General features: G+C 33.2%; 1 protein-coding gene across 2 annotated transcripts; it reads left to right on the top strand.

The window, feature by feature from the left end:
- Positions 1-1,620: 1,620 nt before the first annotated feature.
- On the top strand, positions 1,621-8,231 carry LOC146750345 (uncharacterized). Of its 2 annotated transcripts, none has more exons than XM_085499120.1 (4): positions 1,621-1,699; positions 6,273-6,601; positions 6,975-7,064; positions 7,454-8,231. In XM_085499120.1, the coding sequence occupies exons 2-4, from the start codon at positions 6,278-6,280 to the stop codon at positions 7,628-7,630; spliced, it is 591 nt and encodes a 196-aa protein (XP_085355246.1). In that variant the 5' UTR covers positions 1,621-1,699; positions 6,273-6,277; the 3' UTR covers positions 7,631-8,231. The 2 variants fall into 2 exon arrangements, with proteins under 2 accessions (XP_085355246.1, XP_085355292.1); XM_085499166.1 differs by lacking the exon at positions 1,621-1,699 and adding an exon at positions 4,986-5,068.
- Positions 8,232-23,968: the final 15,737 nt, after the last annotated feature.

The following is a 23,968-nucleotide window of genomic DNA, read 5'->3' as shown; positions in this document are numbered from 1 at the left end:
CAGTTAAAGACCACCTAATATGATATTGCTTTTTGTTAACGGCGGGATTCAAATTGTGAGCGTCAGTCGTTGGGTGATCGTCGTTCTCCACACAAACCTAAACCACCCTCCCTCGACACCGTAAGTGACAGTGTCTAAACGAACGCCTGAACGCGGCTGTGTTCTCCGTGTTGTGACTTTGAACTGGATTGCGAACCTCGAACAAAGAAAAAGGATTTTTATAACTGGTGACCAACTAGATGAGATTGGGGAATTGAATGACAAAAAAATGCAAAAAAAAAAACTACGAATCACAGGCAAAAATACTTGCCACCAATAACAACCAGTGTCCCGTAGCTGCGTTCGAATTTTAGCTGACAAAATTGCAGTGAAATCTCACCCGGGTGATTGCCATCCAAAAAACACGGGACAATTCAGAATACGACGACGATATATGGTATTGTAATTCTCAACTATGGGTATATAAATTATGAGATGATGAAGGTAATTTCGAAATCTGCAGATTTTTGCAGAGTGTACACCGATCACAGTACAGAGCGCCGAAGTTGAGGCAAAGCATATCATGTACGTGTCACAAAAACGATGCGAGAATCCGATTTTACACCAACAAACCAGACATCTAGCATTTCGCAAAACCTAAAAAATAACTGACATATCAGTAAGAAAATCACCAGTGAGAAATGAGTGAGTACTTCCTCAACATACGCAATATGGCTTTCTAAGTCATAACATTGATATGTTTGGAATTTTTACTTATGTTATATGTACAATTCGTCTATAACTGGCATCTGAATCTATTTACAGGACAATTAGTGCTGATTCTATTTTTTTTAAATAATTGCGAAAAAAAAACGTCCATTTTATTTTTAAGCAGTGAAGCTCGCATAACCTGCCTACAGCAGTGGGATGAATAATTGTGGTGTATATAAAAAATGAATCTGCACAAGAAAATAACACCACGGAAGAGTTTATTATGTTTTTAGTGTTATATGTACAATTTCAAGCGATGTGAATGGAACATATATGAGCTAGTTTCAGCTAACAAAAAATAGTGAATAAATGGCTTTTGATCGCTCACCAAAAACAATCCAGGTCAGACTGATTTGTGTTAAGGTTTTTGTATTATTAGGAGAAGTATGTTTTGTTAACTTTTTCACTAGAATGTATGTTTTTATAAACTTGCTGTTACGTAATCTTTGTTCGAATAATTTTGTATCATGCGAATTTTTTGAATAGTTTAAAATATAGTGTTTAAAAGGAGAGATTTTTGAAAATTTCAAATGAATGATTACTGACACCCCTGTGGCAATAATGGTTTGGTTGATATCAGAGCAACATTAGAACAAATAAGAATAATACATTAACATGCTGGTTATAAATTGTTGTACTACTAAAACGTCATAACACTATAATCAATTAATTTTACATTATTACTTACTTGTTTTCGGTAAAACAAACTTCCCCGTTGTTGTTTTACCTTCCTTGACTTTGTATGCACACTGTTTTGACAAAGAACACATCAATATAGCTGACATACAGAAAAACACAAGGATTAAATAAACGATTAAAAGATAACAAAATTGCTAAAAATATTTATGTGATGACTCAAAGTAGTTATATTGCAGACACATAGTTAGCATCGTGAAATAGACATTAACTGGACTTGCAAGTTTGGACCGTCTTCACGACATCAATACAGGTTTGACTGCTTTTATATGATCTAAGACTTTGATAAGTATGTACGTAGTTTCACTATTGGTTGCCAAGTTTTGCATTCATTTCGTAGACAGATCCATCGTTATACGAACCAGTGAGTTGAATTATTTGCACATAATATGCAGTCTTTTTTGTGCCATGAGTGGGACCCGTGACTGTACATGTCTTACGCAATGTTTCTTCAACTCAAAACTACCATAAATAAGCATATCTGGATTGTTTTTGTCCGGGTTCGGTGTTGGCAGTCAATGCATAGCATGTCTAATATGGTAAAGCAAGTCACTTGAATATATACATGGTTTGTATTGATCTTTTGTTCATTGTCTAATCCTACAGTTACAATAGTAAGTAAGGCAATAATATTTGACCCTATGATACTTCAACTGAGGGATACCACGAAATCGTAATCAAAAATATTAATTTGATGCCCAGTTACGCTCAATGAAATTGTATTTATGGTCATATACATACACAGACGTATTACAATATAATATCTATGTCGCTATGCGTGTCCATCTATTTTATCAAATGCTTTGCTCAGCAACAATTCAAGACAATATCAACTATATTTCTTTGTGGATGATGGCCGGGTATCTTTATATAAACAGATTGTTTTATATAAACAAATAGTTTACAATAATGTCTACCTCGATCAAAACCAAATATTTTATTATCCACATGAAAATTTCGTATTTAGGGAGGTGATCAAAATCAAACCATCAGTTCCCGACCCAGTAACCGCAAGAAATTCTGATCTATTTCTTAGCGTCGTGTAAATATCGTGATTGCTTATTTACCAAAACGTCGATCTCACAAAATTGTTGGCTGTAAATATTTGCTTATACTAAGTTGAGTTGGATTGTACACAGAATTCTAAAAGAAATGAATAGAATGAAAGAATTAATTAATTAAAGGATTTATTTTAGACGATAGATCTATGTTTCATAGAATTGAGAGTCAATACTGTTTATTCAAATTTATATCTTGTGCGCCGTGCATATCAGCATACTGCATATATAAGATGATATAGAACATAGGTTGGGAATTATTGGGTATATTTATATTATTATTGAATTATATATACGCAAATAGCGCGAATATATATTCATAGTCAATGATAAGGATATTGAATTCGCTTGGTAATAAAATGGTAATTATTGGCCCAGGTCAAATTTACTGTAATTATTTTTGGATTTACTCACATCAGCGTAATTTATGACCATACGTCTAATAGCATGCACGGAATAATAGCATTCACAATTAAAGTTCATGTATCGGGGATAGTTAAATTCAAATGTCGATAACTGTGAAATAAATGATATTATTATGTTATTATACTGCAATTTTTTTGTAATTGTGAATTCTTACGTAGATTTCGTCATATAGACTTGTGGCTCTGTTGTTGTGACAGTTTCCAATGTTCCCATGAATACAGTGAAACAGTTTCTTTATAGTTATATTTGTGAACAACATTGTCAGTAAGTTCTGTGCAAGATATGACTATCAATATATATTTTACATTTCACTAACTGTAGGTTTATGAGCGTTATGTGGTCATACATGTGTTCATACGTAGAGTGAACCTAATAATATAAAACGTTTTGATGTACGCTGTTGGTTAGTCTAGTTGGCTAATTGGCTAGTGAGTCTATATAAGACCAGTTAAAGACCACCTAATATGATATTGCTTTTTGTTAACGGCGGGATTCAAATTGTGAGCGTCAGTCGTTGGGTGATCGTCGTTCTCCACACAAACCTAAACCACCCTCCCTCGACACCGTGAGTGACAGTGTCTAAACGAACGCCTGAACGCGGCTGTGTTCTCCGTGTTGTGACTTTGAACTGGATTGCGAACCTCGAACAAAGAAAAAGGATTTTTATAACTGGTGACCAACTAGATGAGATTGGGGAATTGAATGACAAAAAAATGCAAAAAAAAAACTACGAATCACAGGCAAAAATACTTGCTACCAATAACAACCAGTGTCCCGTAGCTGCGTTCGAATTTTAGCTGACAAAATTGCAGTGAAATCGCACCCGGGTGATTGCCATCCAAAAAACACGGGACAATTCAGAATACGACGACGATATATGGTATTGTAATTCTCAACTATGGGTAAATAAATTATGAGATGATGAAGGTAATTTCGAAATCTGCAGATTTTTGCAGAGTGTACACCGATCACAGTACAGAGCGCCGAAGTTGAGGCAAAGCATATCATGTACGTGTCACAAAAACGATGCGAGAATAAGATTTTACACCAACAAACCAGACATCTAGCATTTCGCAAAACCTAAAAAAATAACTGACATATCAGTAAGAAAATCATCAGTGAGAAATGAGTGAGTACTTCCTCAACATACGCAATATGGCTTTCTAAGTCATAACATTGTTATGTTTGGAATTTTTACTTATGTTATATGTACAATTCGTCTATAACTGGCATCTGAATCTATTTACAGGACAATTGGTGCTGATTCTATTTTTTTTTAAATAATTGCAAAAAAAAACGTCCATTTCATTTTTAAGCAGTGAAGCTCGCATAACCTGCCTACAGCAGTGGGACGAATAATTGTAGTGTATATAAAAAATGAATCTGCACAAGAAAATAACACCACGGAAGAGTTTATTATGTTTTTAGTGTTATAGGTACAATTTCAAGCGATATGAATGGAACATTTGTGAGCTAGTTTCAGCTAACAAAAAATAGTGAATAAATGGCTTTTGATCGCTCACCAAAAACAATCCAGGTCAGACTGATTTGTGTTAAGGTTTTTGTATTATTAGGAGAAGTATGTTTTGTTAACTTTTTCACTAGAATGTATGTTTTTATAAACTTGCTGTTACGTAATCTTTGTTCGAATAATTTTGTATCATGCGAATTCTTTGAATAGTTTAAAATATAGTGTTTAAAAGGAGAGATTTTTGAAAATTTCAAATGAATGATTACTGACACCCCTGTGGCAATAATGGTTTGGTTGATATCAGAGCAACATTAGAACAAATAAGAATAATACATTAACATGCTGGTTATAAATTGTTGTACTACTAAAACGTCATAACACTATAAGCAATTAATGTTACATTATTATTTACTTGTTTTCGGTAAAACAAACTTCCCCGTTGTTGTTTTACCTTCCTTGACTTTGTATGCACACTGTTTTGACAAAGAACACATCAATATAGCTGACATACAGAAAACGATTAAATAAACGATTAAAAGATAACAAAATTGCTAAAAATATTTATGTGATGACTCAAAGTAGTTATATTGCAGACACATAGGTAGCATCGTGAAATAGACATTAACTGGACTTGCAAGTTAGGACCGTCTTCACGACATCAATACAGGTTTGACTGCTTTTATATGATCTAAGACTTTGATAAGTATGTACGTAGTTTCACTATTGGTTGCCAAGTTTTGCATTCATTTCGTAGACAGATCCATCGTTATACGAAACAGTGAGTTGAATTATTTGCACATAATATGAAGTCTTTTTTGTGCCATGAGTGGGACCCGTGACTGTACATGTCTTACGCAATGTTTCTTCAACTCAAAACTACTATAAATAAACATATCTGGATTGTTTTTGTCCGGGTTCGGTGTTGGCAGTCAATGCATAGCATGTCTAATATGGTAAAGCAAGTCACTTGAATATATACATGGTTTGTATTGATCTTTTGTTCATTGTCTAATCCTACAGTTACAATAGTAAGTAAGGCAATAATATTTGACCCTATGATACTTCAACTGAGGGATACCACGAAATCGTAATCAAAAATATTAATTTGATGCCCAGTTACGCTCAATGAAATTGTATTTATGGTCATATACATACACAGACGTATTACAATATAATATCTATGTCGCTATGCGTGTCCATCTATTTTATCAAATGCTTTGCTCAGCAACAATTCAAGACAATATCAACTATATTTCTTTGTGGATGATGGCCGGGTATCTTTATATAAACAGATTGTTTTATATAAACAAATAGTTTACAATAATGTCTACCTCGATCAAAACCAAATATTTTATTATCCACATGAAAATTTCGTATTTAGGGAGGTGATCAAAATCAAACCATCAGTTCCCGACCCAGTAACCGCGGAGCCCCGGGCAGCTCCGCGCAAAATGCAAATTTATGCAAGAATGTTTATGAGCTAACTGTTCAGTGGGGAGCTTCCTTTTCTCGAGCGGACTGGATCAAATTGAAAGCCCATTGATTAACTTCAAAACAACATTGATTGCTGTATAAAAAAATAATACTCGTACGTTTGTTCATTTTTAATGATATCGTACTATAACGGTTTATTCTGATCTATTTCTTAGCGTCGTGTAAATATCGTGATTGCTTATTTACCAAAACGTCGATCTCACAAAATTGTTGGCTGTAAATATTTGCTGTGTCACGTTGCTTTACTGTCGTAAAACACCGGACGACATGCGTTATAGCTGGCACTGTTTTTAATGTAGACAATTATTTCCCAATGCTTTATGTAACAATGCTTTATATTTTGTCCCGTATTAATTTATTTATCTATCTATTTCCAGGAGCCATGTTTGTTTCACTTTCATTTTGGAGTGTCATGATGATGGTAGTTACATCAAATGCTCAACATCACCCTGGAAACCCGGCTAGTGGCACTTGTACGGATTGTAATGATGTCATGTACGACAATGGAGTATGGCATAGTGTATGCACTGAGGAATTTTCCTGCCCACTTCACATAGCAGACATTGAAAATACAATTGAGGGGAAAGATGTTAGGTTTCATGCAACATTTTATTTTGGGAATGCAGCATTCGTACCTGGGACACGTCACTATGAGTATGACGCAATACTCGCATCACGAATTGGTTCAATTAAAGAGGGTGATATAGTACGTTATTTCGTATTCCTCTGCCCATTTTGTAGCACGCAATCAGAGATATAATTTTGCTATTTCAAGTCCAACACTATTGATGTTTTGACACATATAACGAGTAGTATGTTCATGTTCAGTATGTGCTATAGAAATTTCTAATTTCTGACGGGCCGGGTTTGTCCTTATTCCTACTTAGGACTTTTCCGAGTTCTGTTTGAACAAATTGGGTACTAAGCGAGACCTCGCGACATGTGTTGAAGTGTTTTTAAAATGTCACAATCACCTAACTAAGGAAATTCACAGTGTGGCCTAACAAGATTGTTATTATTATCCTGTATCATATGAACTAAAAAAAACGTTGAATATATCGACATACATTGGTTTACAGGGAACTGTAGCGGTGCCAACTGACAATTGTCAACTATGTGAGATCGATATAATAGGAGAGAAGTGGTGTCAATTTGTTTGTAAAATTGTGGTGAGTATTGTGCGATTATTTATATGTCAATATACACTACCATTAGTATAAAAGCATCAAGACAATTGTAAAACGAAAGCTTATTAGTTAGCGTTACGAGTTATATGTTGTGATGGTTTGATTATTGTATCATTTATTTATTTTTTAAAACATATAATACATTATTTCACACTACATAAACTGGAATCACTGAAAAAGTTAGTAACTGTTCAGATTGATTATTTGAGTTGATATAATAAAACTACCTGAAATAATGCAAAGTAATTTACAAATTAACTGAATTGCGTGGTGTGTAAGAAAACATTTTTGGGAAAACGTTGTATGTGTTTGTCTAATATTGCTGTTCAACATTGTTTCTTTGATTACTCAAATAACTGTTTTTGTTATAGGATTGCCCATCTGCCATCGCCGAGCAAGTCGAGTTAAAAGCGTCACTCCCTGAAAAAGATTCAACTCGTGATAGAATATGTTTGACTCGCAAAAATGAGGAGCAAACAATCTATACTTGTCAATATTACTCTGATGATCCTAATATTGTCGATCATATGATTGAAGCTAGTACATAAGAAGATTATCAATAGTTTAGGGTATCTATTTACTGCTGACCACGTGCTTTAACGTGTATAAATGATATTTTCTGATAGGTCTACTCCGTTTGCAGATTATACTAAGTTGAGTTGGATTGTACACAGAATTCTAAAAGAAATGAATAGAATGAAAGAATTAATTAATTAAAGGATTTATTTTAGACGACAGATCTATGTTTCATAGAATTGAGAGTCAATACTGTTTATTCAAATTTATATCTTGTGCGCCATGCATATCAGCATACTGCATATATAAGATGATATAGAACATAGGTTGGGAATTATTGGGTATAGTTATATTATTATTGAATTATATATACGCAAATAGCGCGAATATATATTCATAGTCAATGATAAGGATATTGAATTCGCTTGGTAATAAAATGGTAATTATTGGCCCAGGTCAAATTTACTGTAATTATTTTTTGGATTTACTTACATCAGCGTAATTTATGACCATACGTCTAATAGCATGCACGGAATAATAGCATTCACAATTAAAGTTCATGTATCGGGGATAGTTAACTTCAAATGTCGATAATTGTGAAATAAATGATATTATTATGTTATTATACTGCAATTTTTTTTGTAATTGTGAATTCTTACGTAGATTTCGTCATATAGACTTGTGGCTTTGTTGTTGTGACAGTTTCCAATGTTCCCAATGTTCCCATGAACGCGGCTGTGTTCTCCGTGTTGTGACTTTGAACTGGATTGCGAACCTCGAACAAAGAAAAAGGATTTTTATAACTGGCGACCAACTAGATGTCTCCCTTTTTGGTCGAACCAAATACCGCTGAACGTCAAATTTCCTCAATTACAAGTCGTAAAAGATAAGAAAAGTCATCTTTTGCTAATTTTTGTGTTTACGCTGCTCTATTCACTCGCTATACGTTTCGTTTTCATGCTGAATAAAACATATTTTTTAGTCAATTTGAACTGTGTTTGTGTACATTCAGTGTACAACTACATACTATTCTCATAAATCATGTTCAAGAGCCATAATCATGATCTTCTAGTAGTTTTATCGAATTGTCAATATACTGGTATAATATAATAGCAATAACCGAAGTCGGTTAATCCACTTGATATTGCACAATTCACTCCATAAATGCACTCGACAGCGGCTCGTGAATTGTGCAATATCTCGTGGTATACAGGGGGGGTTATTGTTTAAATAAATTTCTGGTGTTCGGTAATTTTTCCAATATTTTTTTTCTAAAATTCAATCACTATATTTCTCTAAAAAACCAAATACTACTGGTTATATGTAATTTAGCATTAAACCGGTAGACATTTCATGTTCCAGGGCCAAGTGAACATTACAATCTAATATAGCCTTAATGTAAATTTTTTATTTGGATTAAAATTATCAATATATTTGTGTAATATAAATAAAAATATCATATGGCATACTTCGGAGCGATAAAGGTACAGTGTTTCACCAGGGCAAATCATAATATATCGCTCTCCAATAAAACTCACAATTTGAAAGGTTATTAGTCTGTATATTTAATGTTGATTTTTTTAATTTGCTGCTTGAATTTAAACAGTGGGGTCAAGACCTAATTCATATTTGTGAACACACCCTAGATTTAATGATCACACAGATACACTAATTTTTGACAAAGACAACAGGTAAATCACATGGGCTTATATATCGTACTAATCTTACAGCTTTTCAAGGAATCACTATCTCATTCTTTATCACATCCGTCCTTCAGATATTCGATTCACTGTAAATGAACACATCCGTTAATGTTGCATTTTTTCACCATTCATGCTATTTTCCGAACAAATCGAAATGACTTCGATCCACATACTCATACGTGTAAAATTCCACTATAAACACATTTCTTTTCCATCCCCAGTGAGCACAAAGAGCAAAGGGCTGAATCACCAATGTATCGGTAACAGGTAATATTCAACTACAACGGATCACCAAATCCTTACAATACATGCAACTGAGGCAATAAATACTGCAGCAAAATATCACAATATAGAGCAGCTCAAGGAGATATTTCATTACTTATTTTCTAAAAGTGCGTTTTGGATTCATTTAAAATCTAAGTTTACATGGGCATAGGGTTGACCCTTGTACCCAGCTTTTTGACGTAACCTGATGTGATAATATATGTGTTGCAACGTGCTCATTGTATTTGAAACAAACAAAAACTGGATCTGTAAGAAGTGGGATTGGATGGCGATTTGTAACCCGCGCGACCAGTTTAACTCACAAATCTACTTAATTCCATTCAACCTTGGTATAAACAAATAGCCTTGGAACATTCGACAACGCTGAATCTGGATAAAACTAAAAATAATATAATTATGTTTTCACTAACTCACTCACTAACTCACTCACTCACTCACACACTCACTCACTCACTCACTCACTCACTCACTCACTCACTCACTCACTCACTCACTCACTCACACACTCACTCACCCACACTCACTTACTCACTCACACACACACACACACTCACTCACTCACTCACACACTCACACACTCACACACTCACTCATACTATTTTGGAATGCAGCATTTAAACATTGTACATGTCACTACGGATATGACGCAATACTTGCATCACAAATTGGTTCCATTAAAAAGAGTGATATAGTATGCTATTTCGTATTTTTCTGACCATTTTCTCTCACACAATTAGAGATATAATTTTGCTAATGCAAGTCAAACGATTTTTAGGATTTAACACAACTAACTCGTAGTATATTTAGTGAAATATTACTGTAACTTGTCATTTTTTAATATCTAACAAAGTTATTATCGTGTTTTATATTGACATACCTTACAGCGGTGCCAACTGACAATTGTCAACGATGTGAAGTCGATGAAATACGTGGGTCCAATTTGTTTGTATCGTGACGGTGTGTATCGTACGATGATTATTTACATGTCAAGGCTACAAGAAGCATAAAAGCATCAACGTAATCGTACTAAAAAACAGTTTAGCTAGCATTTGGGGTTTGATTATTATACCATTTATTCACTTCTGTGAATAAATATAACACAATTTTTCACACTATATACACTAAAACCACTGAAAAAACTAGTAACTGCTATGATGGTATGTTTGAATTTGATAGAATAATATTACCTGATATAACATATGTACGAAATAACTAAATGGTGTGGTTTGAAAAAAAAACATTTGTCAAGAAATAGTTCATTGTGTGTGTTTGTTATTACGTTTCAACATTTTGCCATCTGATCCCTTAAATCAATGTTTTGTTCACATATAGGATTATCCATTAATAGTCACCGAGCAAGTCGAGTTAAAAGCGTCACTTCCTGAAAAAGATTCGATTCGTGATAGAATCTGTCTGACTCGAAAATTTATTAATATACCATCTATACCTGCCAATATTACTCCGATGATCCTAATGTTGTTGATCATATAATTCAAACTAGTACATAGAAAGATGGAAAGTATATATTCTTGTACCAATTATCAATAGTTTTCTTCTTGTAATTGTGATGTGTGTGATCACATTCTCCTGTCGATCACGTGCTTTAACGTGTATACATTTTAATAGCTTCGAGGTGTACTCCGTTTGTATATAAGAATAAGTTTATTTGACTTGTACACAACATTTGAAATTAAATGAACTGAATAAATGAATTAAAATAGAAGTCTTAATTTAGAGGATATTTAAATGTTTGACAGATTTTTGTTCAACGAAACTGAGAGTATACATTTCATCCAAATTTACAAATTGCACGCCGCTCACTTCCGCATACTGTATATGTAAGAAGTTCGCTGATTCTCTTCTAAACTTTTTGGATTTCAGCATTTCCATAATGTATCATTGGAAGGAAAAGATGTATAATAAGGTTATTGCGCGTCTGTCGATATTCCAGCTGTACTGTCTTCGTACATGATTTGAGGTATTCTCGCAATAACCTCATAGAATATCAATTACCAAATAGTATATCTGAGACTAGATTATGGTGAGTAAAACACAATAGCAATTGCGACTAAAACAATATGTAACATCAATAGTGCTCCGACAATATAGTTTCGAATTTGCAATAGATTGTGTCATTGAGATTACTGTAGATGCTGTAAAATCTTACCAACTGATTAAGTTCTTTGTTTCGAAATATTCATGAATAATAAAGACTACACAATTTATCCTGTAGAGATATGCGTGTGAAAAGTTCTTTACAATGTTTATATGTGAAAGCCGCCAGCTGGCATAGCTCACCATTGATTTTTACGTACATTGCGAAAATGATAATTTCTATCTGTAGTCAAAAGTGTTGAAATTCTTCACGAGGATTTGCAAAACCATACTATAATTGTTAGAAATTTACAAACTAACAAGTTAATTTCATTTCGTAAAACACTGCTGGACTGGAGGTATTTATGCATGAGGATAAACAAAGAGCGCCTGAAGTTGTCATTTAAAAGAGTAAAATCAAGTATCAGTATTTGGTTGCAGGTTTGAGGCAATTTATAGCCAAAAGGAATAAAGGAGTAATGGCAGTGTATCAATGAATATATAAGTATCATCAAATATCACCATAATTATGGCATTGTTTGGTGTTGTACAAGCTGGCTTCATTGATCAAGATTAAGGTCTTGCCAACCTTGTATTTTATTGCAACACCACAGACTTACGGAAGTATAAACGTAAGGAAAGAAAAGTTAAATAAAAACAGTTAATGTAATTGAATGTCAAATAAGAATACTTTGATTCAAAAGATGATTGTACATCAAAGTGAATCTGATTGTCAGTTGCTAATGTATTTAGATGAAACTACCTTATTTGTAAACTTTGTGCTGATTATTACTTTTTATTATGTTTTTTTCTGGTAAGTTTACTGATCGAAATTAAACTATACTACTAAATTATTCATAACGTCATTTGTTTTATGTGCTGGTAAAAATTGTCCTGAATAACTTCAGTTTTGTTTAGTTTGAACTAATGGAAACCGTCTTGTTTCACTTGATACAGCAATATCTTTTTTTTTAAATGTATACATGACTACTCGCTCTGGTAACATTTCTAAACTAGAATGTAAATCTGAATATATCGACTAAAATAATCTGCTTTTGTTTTATTTTTCAAACTTAATCTGATCTGTTTCGCTCATTCTTTCTATACGCTGGGCAAATTTCCAATACTATATTATCAAATGCACATATAATCAATAAATAACGATGAACGATAGACTGTTTTACAACAAAAGTGGCATACAACAGCAAACAGAATGAGTTTAAAACAAAGGGGTAAATAGTTTAAATGTGGGTTTCTTTTTGAGTGCATTTTTAGTGTTACTGTCATACTTTCTTTTGTTCCAAATGAATTACCATTTCGTTCCATGTTGAGTTCATTGATTATTTCAAATCTTTTACAACACAGAAATCCTGACACTGACAATACACGTAAAGTAACATGTTGTTTGCAAAACACATTTGAACATATTTTTTAGTTTTTTGCCTATTGTTAAGGATTGTATAATCTAGCATGAATGGCAATTGAACTGAAAACTGAAATGTTATTTATAGACAGAAAATAATATTTAAGTGATAAGTGAGAGTTAATAATTTATTGGCTTTTATATGACGACAGTTTAATTTTCGAACCTTGAAAAACAACATAGAAAACACATTATAATATATGTATGATGTTGTGACTATTGTTTTTTATTTACTTTATTTATTAAATGTTTATCCCGCCCTGAATATTGAATGATAGCAGTACATTTGTGCCGCAAACAAACTTATGTTTGATATTTCTTGAAACAAAACAATAGTACACGTTAATTTGCGAATATCCAAATTATTAGCATTCAAGAAGCATTCTGGTCAGGCATATTTTGTTTTGAATTATTTTGTTGCCGCATACCATTTTTCTCAACTTCGTATAAACTGTTGAATATATAAAAAATATTTGAATTGTGGCATGTGTTCATGCGACATAGCTCACATTAACAGTACTATTTGTTCACACTTCTGTAGAATTTCTATCTATCTAGTTTTAGTAATTTTTAGGCGATTTACATTCATGACTAGGTGTAACGCCGATGTTCCAAACTTGAAGCCTTTTGATTAATTTGTTATCATTATGGTGAATAGACAGTATGTTAACAACTGAAGTTGCTTCTGGAAATGCCTGCAACATATCAGGTAACGTTATACTTCAAGTAAGATTTCGACGAGATAGGAATTAAGTTTTAGAATCACATATTCAACAACACTACACAATATTGTATGTATGTGAACATATTTATATATATTGATGTGAATATGACAAAACGATTTAACTATATGTCGATATCGTTTGTCCTAAAAATATGTCTGTTGATTTCGTATGCATGCTGATGGACATTTTCTTTTATGCTATTATATATTACATAACCAGTAGCATGTAAAATTCAATTCTGCCTTTGAATTACACAGCAAATTATTCACAATTTTCACATTTTCAACTTACTATTTGTTTTATTACTATTAAAAAAATGTCACATGTACGTCACATAGAACTCATGCTATATATATCTAACGCTATTCATATTAATCTTGACTCATATTAATCTGACGCAAGTAAAATTACTGTAGTCTTCCACTTTTTTGTAAAGTCGATATGCTTCATTATAGCGCAACACTTGTTTATTGTGTGTCATCTGTGGAGGAAAATAATAAAATAGTTATTTCAAACATTTTTAATTTGTGACAAATATCAATTAATAGTTCTGAATGTCGAAATTGCTTATTTCCTGGTAAGGAAAAGATAATAAAATACAAACAAATATTATGACTATCGTTTAAAATCTTACTTTCATATTAGTGCACCAATAACTTGAAATACAAATTTTCGTCGTATGTTGATGCGTGCCTCAAGTTAAAGAAAACTGACAATAGATTTTACCTGGCATTCTTTACCAACTTTGCTAGTGTCCAGCACTAATTTCTCTATATGTTTTCCTCTGCCCAAATGTTAAACCGCTGACACATGTTGTTGTTGTTGTGACATACATACATAACAGTCAGCACAGTGAATGTGTGAATAAACTGTAAAAATAGAATTATTAACCTAGGACCGCGGGCAGTAAAAGCAGTCCACTAACATACAACATCCTGACCCCAGTTCTTTTCTTGTCTTTCTTTGGACTTGTTACCATTTGTAACTGTTTGTTGAGTGTCATGTGAAATATTAGTCAGATAATCACGTACAGAATGATTATTAAAATAAAAAGTTACTTTTGAAATTATATTTTTATTGTGGAGCCGAGTGGTGACATTGATAGTTTCAATCTCTTGCTTTCCTAAAAGACAAATGAATAAAGTTTATGTTTTTTTCATTGTTCATTACACTGAACAATCAACAAATCCATTACTGATTATTTACACAATTTCTAAGGTGTTACAAGACACAACATGGAAGAGCAAATAGTTGGCACAATGGTCACAGTGAGACTTCTTTGTTGATTCTAGTAATTTTGTGTCATTCTACCCGAGTGAATGCTGAACTGTTGGTGGGTTGGTAGTTAATTTTGTAGATTGTGGAACCACATGGAAACAGAGAATGATCTACATGGTTAAAATTATTGTTAATTTCTAAAACTAAGAAAGTAATATAATTCTATCGATTACCATTAATTCTAGATTTTAATATTTTATTTTAATTTCAGAACTAAAGCAAATTCACTACTGAGACGTATATCGTAGATGTATTCACTGCGCCTAGGCTACAAAATCTATAGGAACAAGTTAAAAGTCGTGCCATAGTATGTTTACAGGTGAGTGAATTGTATACCTTCTCTAATTATAGCATAACTAGATACTCACTGCTGGTAATTGTAATGAATTAATTTTAATAATTTAATTTAATTTCAGAACTAAAGCTGAATCACTACCTGTGAAATCATATTTTAAAAGATTTCAACTGTGGCTAGACTGACCCCCCCCCCCACCCTAGGGCTAAAAGTTATATGTCATGCCATAGTATGTTTACAGGTGAGTAAATGGTATACCTTCTCTAATTAAAGCATATCTAGATATCCACTTAGTATGTTTACAGGTGAGTGAATTGTATACCTTCTCTAATTAAAGCATATCTAGATATTCACTGCTGGTAATATTAATGAATTTAATTTTAATATTTTATTTTAATTTCAGAACTAAAGCAAATTCACTTCCTGAGACGTATATCGTGGATGTATTCATTGCGCCTAGGCTACCAAATCTATAGGAACAAGTTATAAGTCATGCCATGTTTGATGTCATGTTTGATGAGTCAGGTGCATCTATTGGCTAAGCTTGTTGTACATAGATGCAAATGAGTATAGGAACCATTAATGTTGCAGGGTGTACTGGGAGGGTGGAGGATTTCATGTTTGTAATGACTGGTTGTAATGCGGTATGTCGTTGTTTTCAAGATGCAGCCTGATATTTGTTGCTTTCTTGGTTGTGGCTAAAATTTGTGTGGTGGGTGGAAGATGTGATTATTGTTTGTTGAGTCATTGTTTAGACACCCTGCAGCTTGAAATGGTATGGTCCAAATCCAAATTCGATATGGTGGTGTTGAATATTTGTGCGATATGGCAGTGTCGTCTAAAAACCACGCATCAAAATGATTTCTGTTTATTTATTTACTGTTGTAGATCCTGAGAACTAGCCATTGAATATGATGTCGGGAATAAATGGTTTTCTGAACAAGCTTTATTAATTATTGCTGGCAATATTCCAGTATGAATTGGGAGCAAACTGTGACACCGAATCTAGTCGTTGTATTGTTATGCTTCTAAAATATTTTTGTTTTAAATAATATAAATTAAATAGAAATATTATGTGTATTTTTGTATGTGGAAACATGGCTTGCCCACTAAAAATATAAAGAAGTGTGGTCTGCAGTTCTTTTTTTTTTTTTTTTTTATTTGTGAAAAAACTTGAGTGTAAACAATAAAACACTCACAGTGCCAGGCTAGTTCATCAACATGTCTATTCTCTTGCTTGAGTGTGAAAGTACATGGTTTAGTGACTACCTCTTATATTTTTAAATTTTAGAATTTTTTTTTATTTCGGAAGGTTCTTCTATAAAAATAGAACAGATATATAAATGATAGAATAAAATGACTTGCATAGAAACCATTAACAGAATTATGCACTCAGCTATAGAAGACACATGAGACACGACTCAACAATTAGGGTATATCTCTTTTCAATTTCTCCAGCAAGATGGACGATCTGAAAGGATTAATTGTCCACATATTTCAATAAATAGAAAGGATTAAATGTCAAGGAATACAATGTAAGATACTTTCTTATATCACGTTGTATTGTTGATTTATTTGCAAATTCGCGCCCATACTACCGTAGAACGTGGAGCGACAATTCATTGTATGACCAATCATTCTTTTTAAAGTAATTTCAGTTTTTAAATCTGCATGCCATGTCCTGAACAAAAATATTTTGAAAACGTTGTCTCAAAGAAAATTATAGGATTGCTTAATGATTCCTCTCCTTCTACATATTATAACTTTAGTCCTATTTATTTGCCTACTTTGCTGACTTACGCAATGGGCTATTTAGTCATATTCGCATACCACTCATCATAGCTAAATAATCGGGAAACACCCATATAGACCAATATAAAACTTTGCTCTACAAGTTCACCAAAACATTGACAAGAAGGGAGTATAAAAATGGTAATGAAACAGAATTTTGTTTTGCGCCACAATTACAGGCATATTCAACCTTGCATAACAACCAAGCGATAAATAGTCCTTATTTATTCTGCATCGAAAAACCTGGGTATCACATGACGTGAAATTACAATTCAATTTAATGTAGAATGATGAATATAAAATAAGTTTAGATTCAATAGTTGAAGGCAGAAATTTTCAAATGCCGTCTGTGGTACACAAGCCATCTTGAGCTTGTAATACATTTTAATTTTACTCAATTCAAAGTATATTTAAATCGTCCGTTATTGGTCAAAATATCTGAATAGTCAACTCTACACACGTGACCAAACTATAGTATTGCATTACGAAAGACACTGATTCGTAAATTAATAATTTGTAACTTTAGCCTAGGTCACACACAACTTTCGTATGGTCATAATAGGAGTCTAATACATATATTTACGATGAGATATAAATGATAGAATAAAATGATAGAAACCATTAACAGAAGTATGCATAACGAAACAATTAACGTCGTTATCAATGCAAATGCGTCAGTAAGTAACTTCATTTTTATGTCGCCCTCTAGTGTTAGTATTTGCAAATTCTAGCAACTTTGTCGCACGCCACAATGGCAGGCATATTCAACCCTGCATAACAACCAAATGAAAAATAGTTCTTATCTATTCTGCATAGAAAAACCTGAGTGTGTATTCAAACATTCCTTGCGTCTAAGGCTCCAGTTCGAATTCGATTGTTTCTTCTTAATAGTAAGGTTCTAGTCGTGTTCAGAATATTTACTCACAAAACTCTCGTGCGATCTTGAGCTCTATATAAAAACTTTTGAAACTTTTATAATATCATATCTTTAGAAATAAACTAGGCAATTTCTGTATTCAGACTAATTACAGAAATCAGACTCAAAACCTTAATATTTGGCGTATATAAGGCTTAGCAATAAAGTATTCTGATTGGTCGAGAAACAGATTTTAAAAGTATGTGACTGTGAAACCTACACCCGAACGTACGTTATTGGAGATTTGAATAATCAACAACTGAATCACATGACCTAAAATACAGTATTATCAAAAAATAAAACGCTATCGAATACCAGAATACATAACCAAATAATTTGTCACTTTTATCCCAGGTCACCAATACGTCATTTCGTATGAATATATTTACAGTGAGATATAAATGATAAAATTGTCTGTCCGCACATTTCAATGAAAGCAGGACATGTTTATCTATTCTCATTACAACTCTCTGTCGGGTACTTTCATTGTCACGTGATATGTTGTTGTTTTTTCGGCAAACAAATGACAAACCCTTCAAGACTCAGTGCGATACTTGTTTATATACGCCCTCTGATTTTACCACCCAGAGTTATGCATTTCTCCAATCGTTTGATGCAGCTCTGGACACCGTTTTTGTAAACATCCCTGGTTGGGTCCACCAACCACGTCGTAACTTCAGTAATCGAGGCTGCGTCATCTGGGAAACGCCTTCCTTTCAAAAACAATTTCATGCCTGGGAAGAGATGAAAGTAAGAGGGTGCAAGGTCAGGAGAGTAAAGGGAATTGGGGGAGAATTTCCTAGCCACACGCTTGTGCTTCTGATCTGGCGACATGCGAGTTGTGGACCAGAGCGTTGTCCTGTAGGAGGAGGATACCTTTGTTGATCTTGCCCCGCCTCTTGATTTTGAGAGCTTCTCTCAATTTCATCAAAAGTGAAGCGTAATAGGCTCCTGTAATTTTAGTACCCTTTGCATGGAAATCTGTCATCACTCCTTCGTCCTGGTCACACGGTCCCAGAAGACTGTGAGCATGGCCTTGCCAGCGGAGGGCTGCACCCTTGCCTTCTTTAATTTGGAGGTGGTGAGTTCAAGTGCTTCCACTGCATTGACTAGGCTTTGGTCTCTGGATCATAGTGATGAACCCAAGTTTCCTTCTGTGTAATCAGTCGTATGAACAACTTTGACTCATCTTCTTGGCACATCTCCAAATTCATCCTCGAGCACTCGACGCGTTGTTGCTTCTGGAAAGGTGTGAGTAACCTGGGAATCCATCTGGCAGACACGTTATGCATATGCAAATGGTCATGAATGATAGTTTCCAAAGACCTTGTACTAATCTTGACCACTTGGGCTATTTGGCGAGTAATGCGGCGATCTTCCAAAGTGGCCGCCTCAACTTGACGAACAGATACCTCATCAATGGAAGAAAAGGGACGACCAGGTCTGGAAGCAGTTTCCACAGACTTCCGGCCATGTTTGAATTCACAATGCCAGCGTTTTACAAGGTCATAAGACGGGGCGTCATCACCATAGGTTGCTTTCCTTTCATCAAAAGTCTTCTTTGGTGTGCATCCTTGCAAATACAAAAATTGGATCACTGCGCGACACTCAACTGGCTCCATTTCAAACCTCACTCAGTTCAAACACCTTTAAATCAGAAACCACGATTAGTTCAGAGTTGTTTTGCAACATAACCCATAGAGATGTAAATCATTACACATGCAAAATTTCATCTACATCAGACAACTGGAAGTGGGTCAGGGGTATTACTTATTGAACGCTCCTCGTAGATTTTTTATTTGTTATTTTAAATAATCGTATATTAAAGTGTGATGTAATAAATACAATGCACAGATTTTAATTAATCGTATATTGAAGTGTGATGTAATAAATACAATGCACAGTTTTTAATTAATCGTATATTGAAGTATGATGTAATAAATACAATGCACAGTTTTTAATTAATCGTATATTGAAGTATGATGTAATAAATACAATGCACAGTTGTTAATTAATCGTATATTGAAGTATGATGTAAAAAGTACAATGCACAGTTGTTAATTAATCGTATATTGAAGTATGATGTAAAAAGTACAATGCACAGTTTTTAATTAATCGTATATTGTGTGATGTAATAAATACAATGCACAGTTGTTAATTAATCGTATATTGAAGTGTGATGTAATAAATACAATGCACAGTTTTTAATTAATCGTATATTGAAGTGTGATGTAATAAATACAATGCACAGTTTTTAATTAATCGTATATTGAAGTGTGATGTAATAAATACAATGCACAGTTTTTAATTAATCGTATATTGAAGTGTGATGTAATAAATACAATGCACAGTTTTTAATTAATCGTATATTGAAGTATGATGTAATAAATACAATGCACAGATTTTAATTAATCGTATATTGAAGTGTGATGTAATAAATACAATGCACAGATTTTAATTAATCGTATATTAAAGTGTGATGTAATAAATACAATGCACAGTTGTTAATTAATCGTATATTGAAGTGTGATGTAATAAATACAATGCACAGATTTTAATTAATCGTATATTAAAGTGTGATGTAATAAATACAATGCACAGTTGTTAATTAATCGTATATTAAAGTGTGATGTAATAAATACAATGCACAGTTTTTAATTAATCGTATATTGAAGTGTGATGTAATAAATACAATGCACAGTTGTTAATTAATCGTATATTGAAGTATGATGTAATAAATACAATGCACAGTTGTTAATTAATCGTATATTAAAGTGTGATGTAATAAATACAATGCACAGATTTTAATTAATCGTATATTAAAGTGTGATGTAATAAATACAATGCACAGATTTTAATTAATCGTATATTGAACGCCCCTCGTAGATTACTAAAGACGATCTCGAATAGTAAAATATAACAAAATAATTGTCACTTTTAGCCAAGTTCATAAATAGTTACTTTCATATAATAATAGTAGGAGTCAAAGACATATGTATTCACAGTTAAATATAAATGATAGAATAAAATTACTTACATAGAAACCATTAACAGAATTATGCACTCAGCTATAGGAGTCACATGAAACAGTGGTTGATAGTTACGGTATATCTCTTTTCAATTTCTCCAGCAGGATGGACGATCTGAAAAGATTGTCTGTCCACATAATTTAATAAAAAATAGAAATCATTAATTAAATCGGAGACTCGACACCCGCGCATGCCGTGAACAGCATAGGATGCAATGATTTACAAACAAGTGTCTAACCCCATTGGCCTTCACGCTTTTAACGTGCGTTGTTATCGTCGCTTGTTATGCGCAGGTGAAGAATCCCCCCTCCCGCTAAATTATTTATTAAAGAATAAATAACGAAACAATAAAAGTCGTTATCAAATGCGTCGGTGTTCAATTTATGTTATATGTCGCCCTCTGGCGTTCGTATTTGCAAATTGTAGCAACTTTGTCTTACGCCACAATTACAGACATATTCAACCTTGTATAAACAACCAAACAATAAATAGTTCTTATCTATTTTGCATCAAAAAACCTGAGTGTGTATTCAAACACTCCTTGCGTCTATGGCTCCAGTTCGAACTCAATTGTTTCTACTTAAAAGTACGATACTAGAAGTGATCAGAACATTTACGCAAAAAAATGTCGTGTGTTTAAAGCTCCAGGAACTTTTATCTGATATTATATCCCTAGAAATTGACTTGATCTTCACTGTATCCAGATTAGGTACACAAATCTGACACAAAAACTCGACATTTACTGTATATATAACGCAGGACAATAACATATTCTGATTGGTTGAGAAGTTCTTGGCTGATTTTAAGAGCTTGTTTAAGATATTAGGAGTTTCGCTCTGTCCAACGTATACATAAGTCGTGTGTTATCTGCCCAGAATGGTAATAGACAACAACTTACTCACGTGACCAAAAATACCGTACTAGTAAAAATAAACACGCTGTCGAATACCAGAATACACAACTTAATAAGTTTTCTATTTTAGGATAATTCATCAATAAGTAACTTTCATCTAATCACAGTCAGAGTGCAAAACACATATATTCATAGAACATATAAATGATAGAATAAAATGACTTGCATAGAAACCATTAACAGAATTATTCACTCAGCTATAGAAGACACATAAAAATAGAAATGTGTATTTATTCATTCATTACACGTAATATCTTTTGCTTTTTCAGCGAATAAATGACGAACCCTACAAGACACAGTGCGATAATTAATGCTTTTCTGTTTATATAACTTAATCAATAAATTATGATATCACGGGACGTGAAATTACAATTAAATTTAATGTAAAAAGACAATAAAATGATGAATGTGAGATCAGTTTGGTTTTAATATAATACTCATATTCACAGCAATATCGGAGTATCCTAAGTTATATATAACCCGATTTAACATTCCGTAGTTCCACGGAACATTTCAAATGTAGTCTGTGGTACACACGTCGTCTTGAGCGTTCAATGCATTTATACAATATTGAGCTTTTGAGTGTTATTCTATCCAATGTACACGTAAGTCGTCCGTTATTGGTCGAATGTTTTGAATAGTCAACAACAGACTCACGTGACCAAAATATAATATTGAATTGCTGAAGACACTGTCAAATACCAGAATTCATAACCTAATAATTTGTCACTTTTATCCCAGTCAATTTCATGTAATCACGATAGGAACTAAAGACATATATATTTACATTGACATATAAATGACTTGCATAGGAACCGTAACAAGTATTATGAACTCAGCTATAGAAGATACATTAGGCACTGTTAGATTATTACGGTATATCTCTTTTCAATTTCTCCAGCAGGATAGACGATCTGAAAAGATTGTCTGCCCACATTTTTCAATGAAAAACAGAAGTATTTATAATTATTTAATTTAATATTTCAATATTATTTTTGACCATCCTTTTTTATAAACTGTGTATCAGTTTCGTGTTCACAGTTAACAAACCCATACAAGTGTACAAAAAGTTGGAGTTTCAGATTTTTTTTAATTCTTGCGAATGCTTTAACTAATTTAATTTATCCGGTATTTAGTACAATGAGAAAATATAAAACAATTAGTATCGTATAGTGACGAGAAAACACAAAAGATAGGATAAGTAAATCTAGAAATACAGTGCACTCGACTTTTTTATTAAAGGCGCGAAACACGTTTTCAGCTATTACATTTGGTGTACAGTGACATGAATACAAGGAACACACAATGACAAAATGGTACTCGTTTTCAATTCGATCGAAATGTTAACAAACATTGAATGTTGCTGATTCGTACGTTGACCCCAAGCACTGCCCAGTTAACGTACGTCTGATAATTGCTTTAGATTATAATTTTATATTTAATATGGATGGATAAATAATGGTGCCCATCCATATTAAATATTTCTGAGGTATTAGATAGTGTGGATAGTCCTGTTAGCGCCACCAACTACATCACAGCGAGCAATGGACACATTGTACTAAATATGTTACAAACTACGCAACAAATAAATAGTGTACGTTTCAGTGTCGCCTTGGCGACTGTTACGTCATAGACACACTTCTACCGAATTTCTAATGGTTTGTAATTTAAAAAAATGAAATCTTGAGAGATGTGAGTTCTAATGGCTTAATTACAACTATCTAGAGATATACTAATAACGTAGTATAGCAGAGTAGAATTATATTCACTACTGTTTTCGCAGACGTGTTATTGTGATATTGACTAGTGAGAAAGCGATCACTAAGCGACCTTCCATTATGGATGCCACAGTCTCGTCATACATATCATTGACTCGTACTATATTGACTTGCTGTCGAGGAGCATATACTTTTTTGGC

This window comes from Saccoglossus kowalevskii, chromosome 1 (genome assembly GCF_978046115.1).
Source record: "Saccoglossus kowalevskii chromosome 1, keSacKowa6.1, whole genome shotgun sequence".
Lineage (NCBI taxonomy): Eukaryota > Metazoa > Hemichordata > Enteropneusta > Harrimaniidae > Saccoglossus > Saccoglossus kowalevskii.
This window is presented reverse-complemented; position numbering and strand designations above follow the sequence as displayed.

What these genes read in the sequence shown, in the direction of transcription:
- LOC146750345 (XM_085499120.1), top strand. Translation starts at nt 6,278, where the DNA reads ATGTTTGTTTCACTTTCATTTTGGAGTGTCATGATGATGGTAGTTACA. An exon ending in CAATTAAAGAGGGTGATATA is followed by an intron (nt 6,602 to 6,974) that starts GTACGTTATTTC and finishes ATTGGTTTACAG; the next exon opens with GGAACTGTAGCGGTGCCAAC. An exon ending in AATTTGTTTGTAAAATTGTG is followed by an intron (nt 7,065 to 7,453) that starts GTGAGTATTGTG and finishes TTTTTGTTATAG; the next exon opens with GATTGCCCATCTGCCATCGC.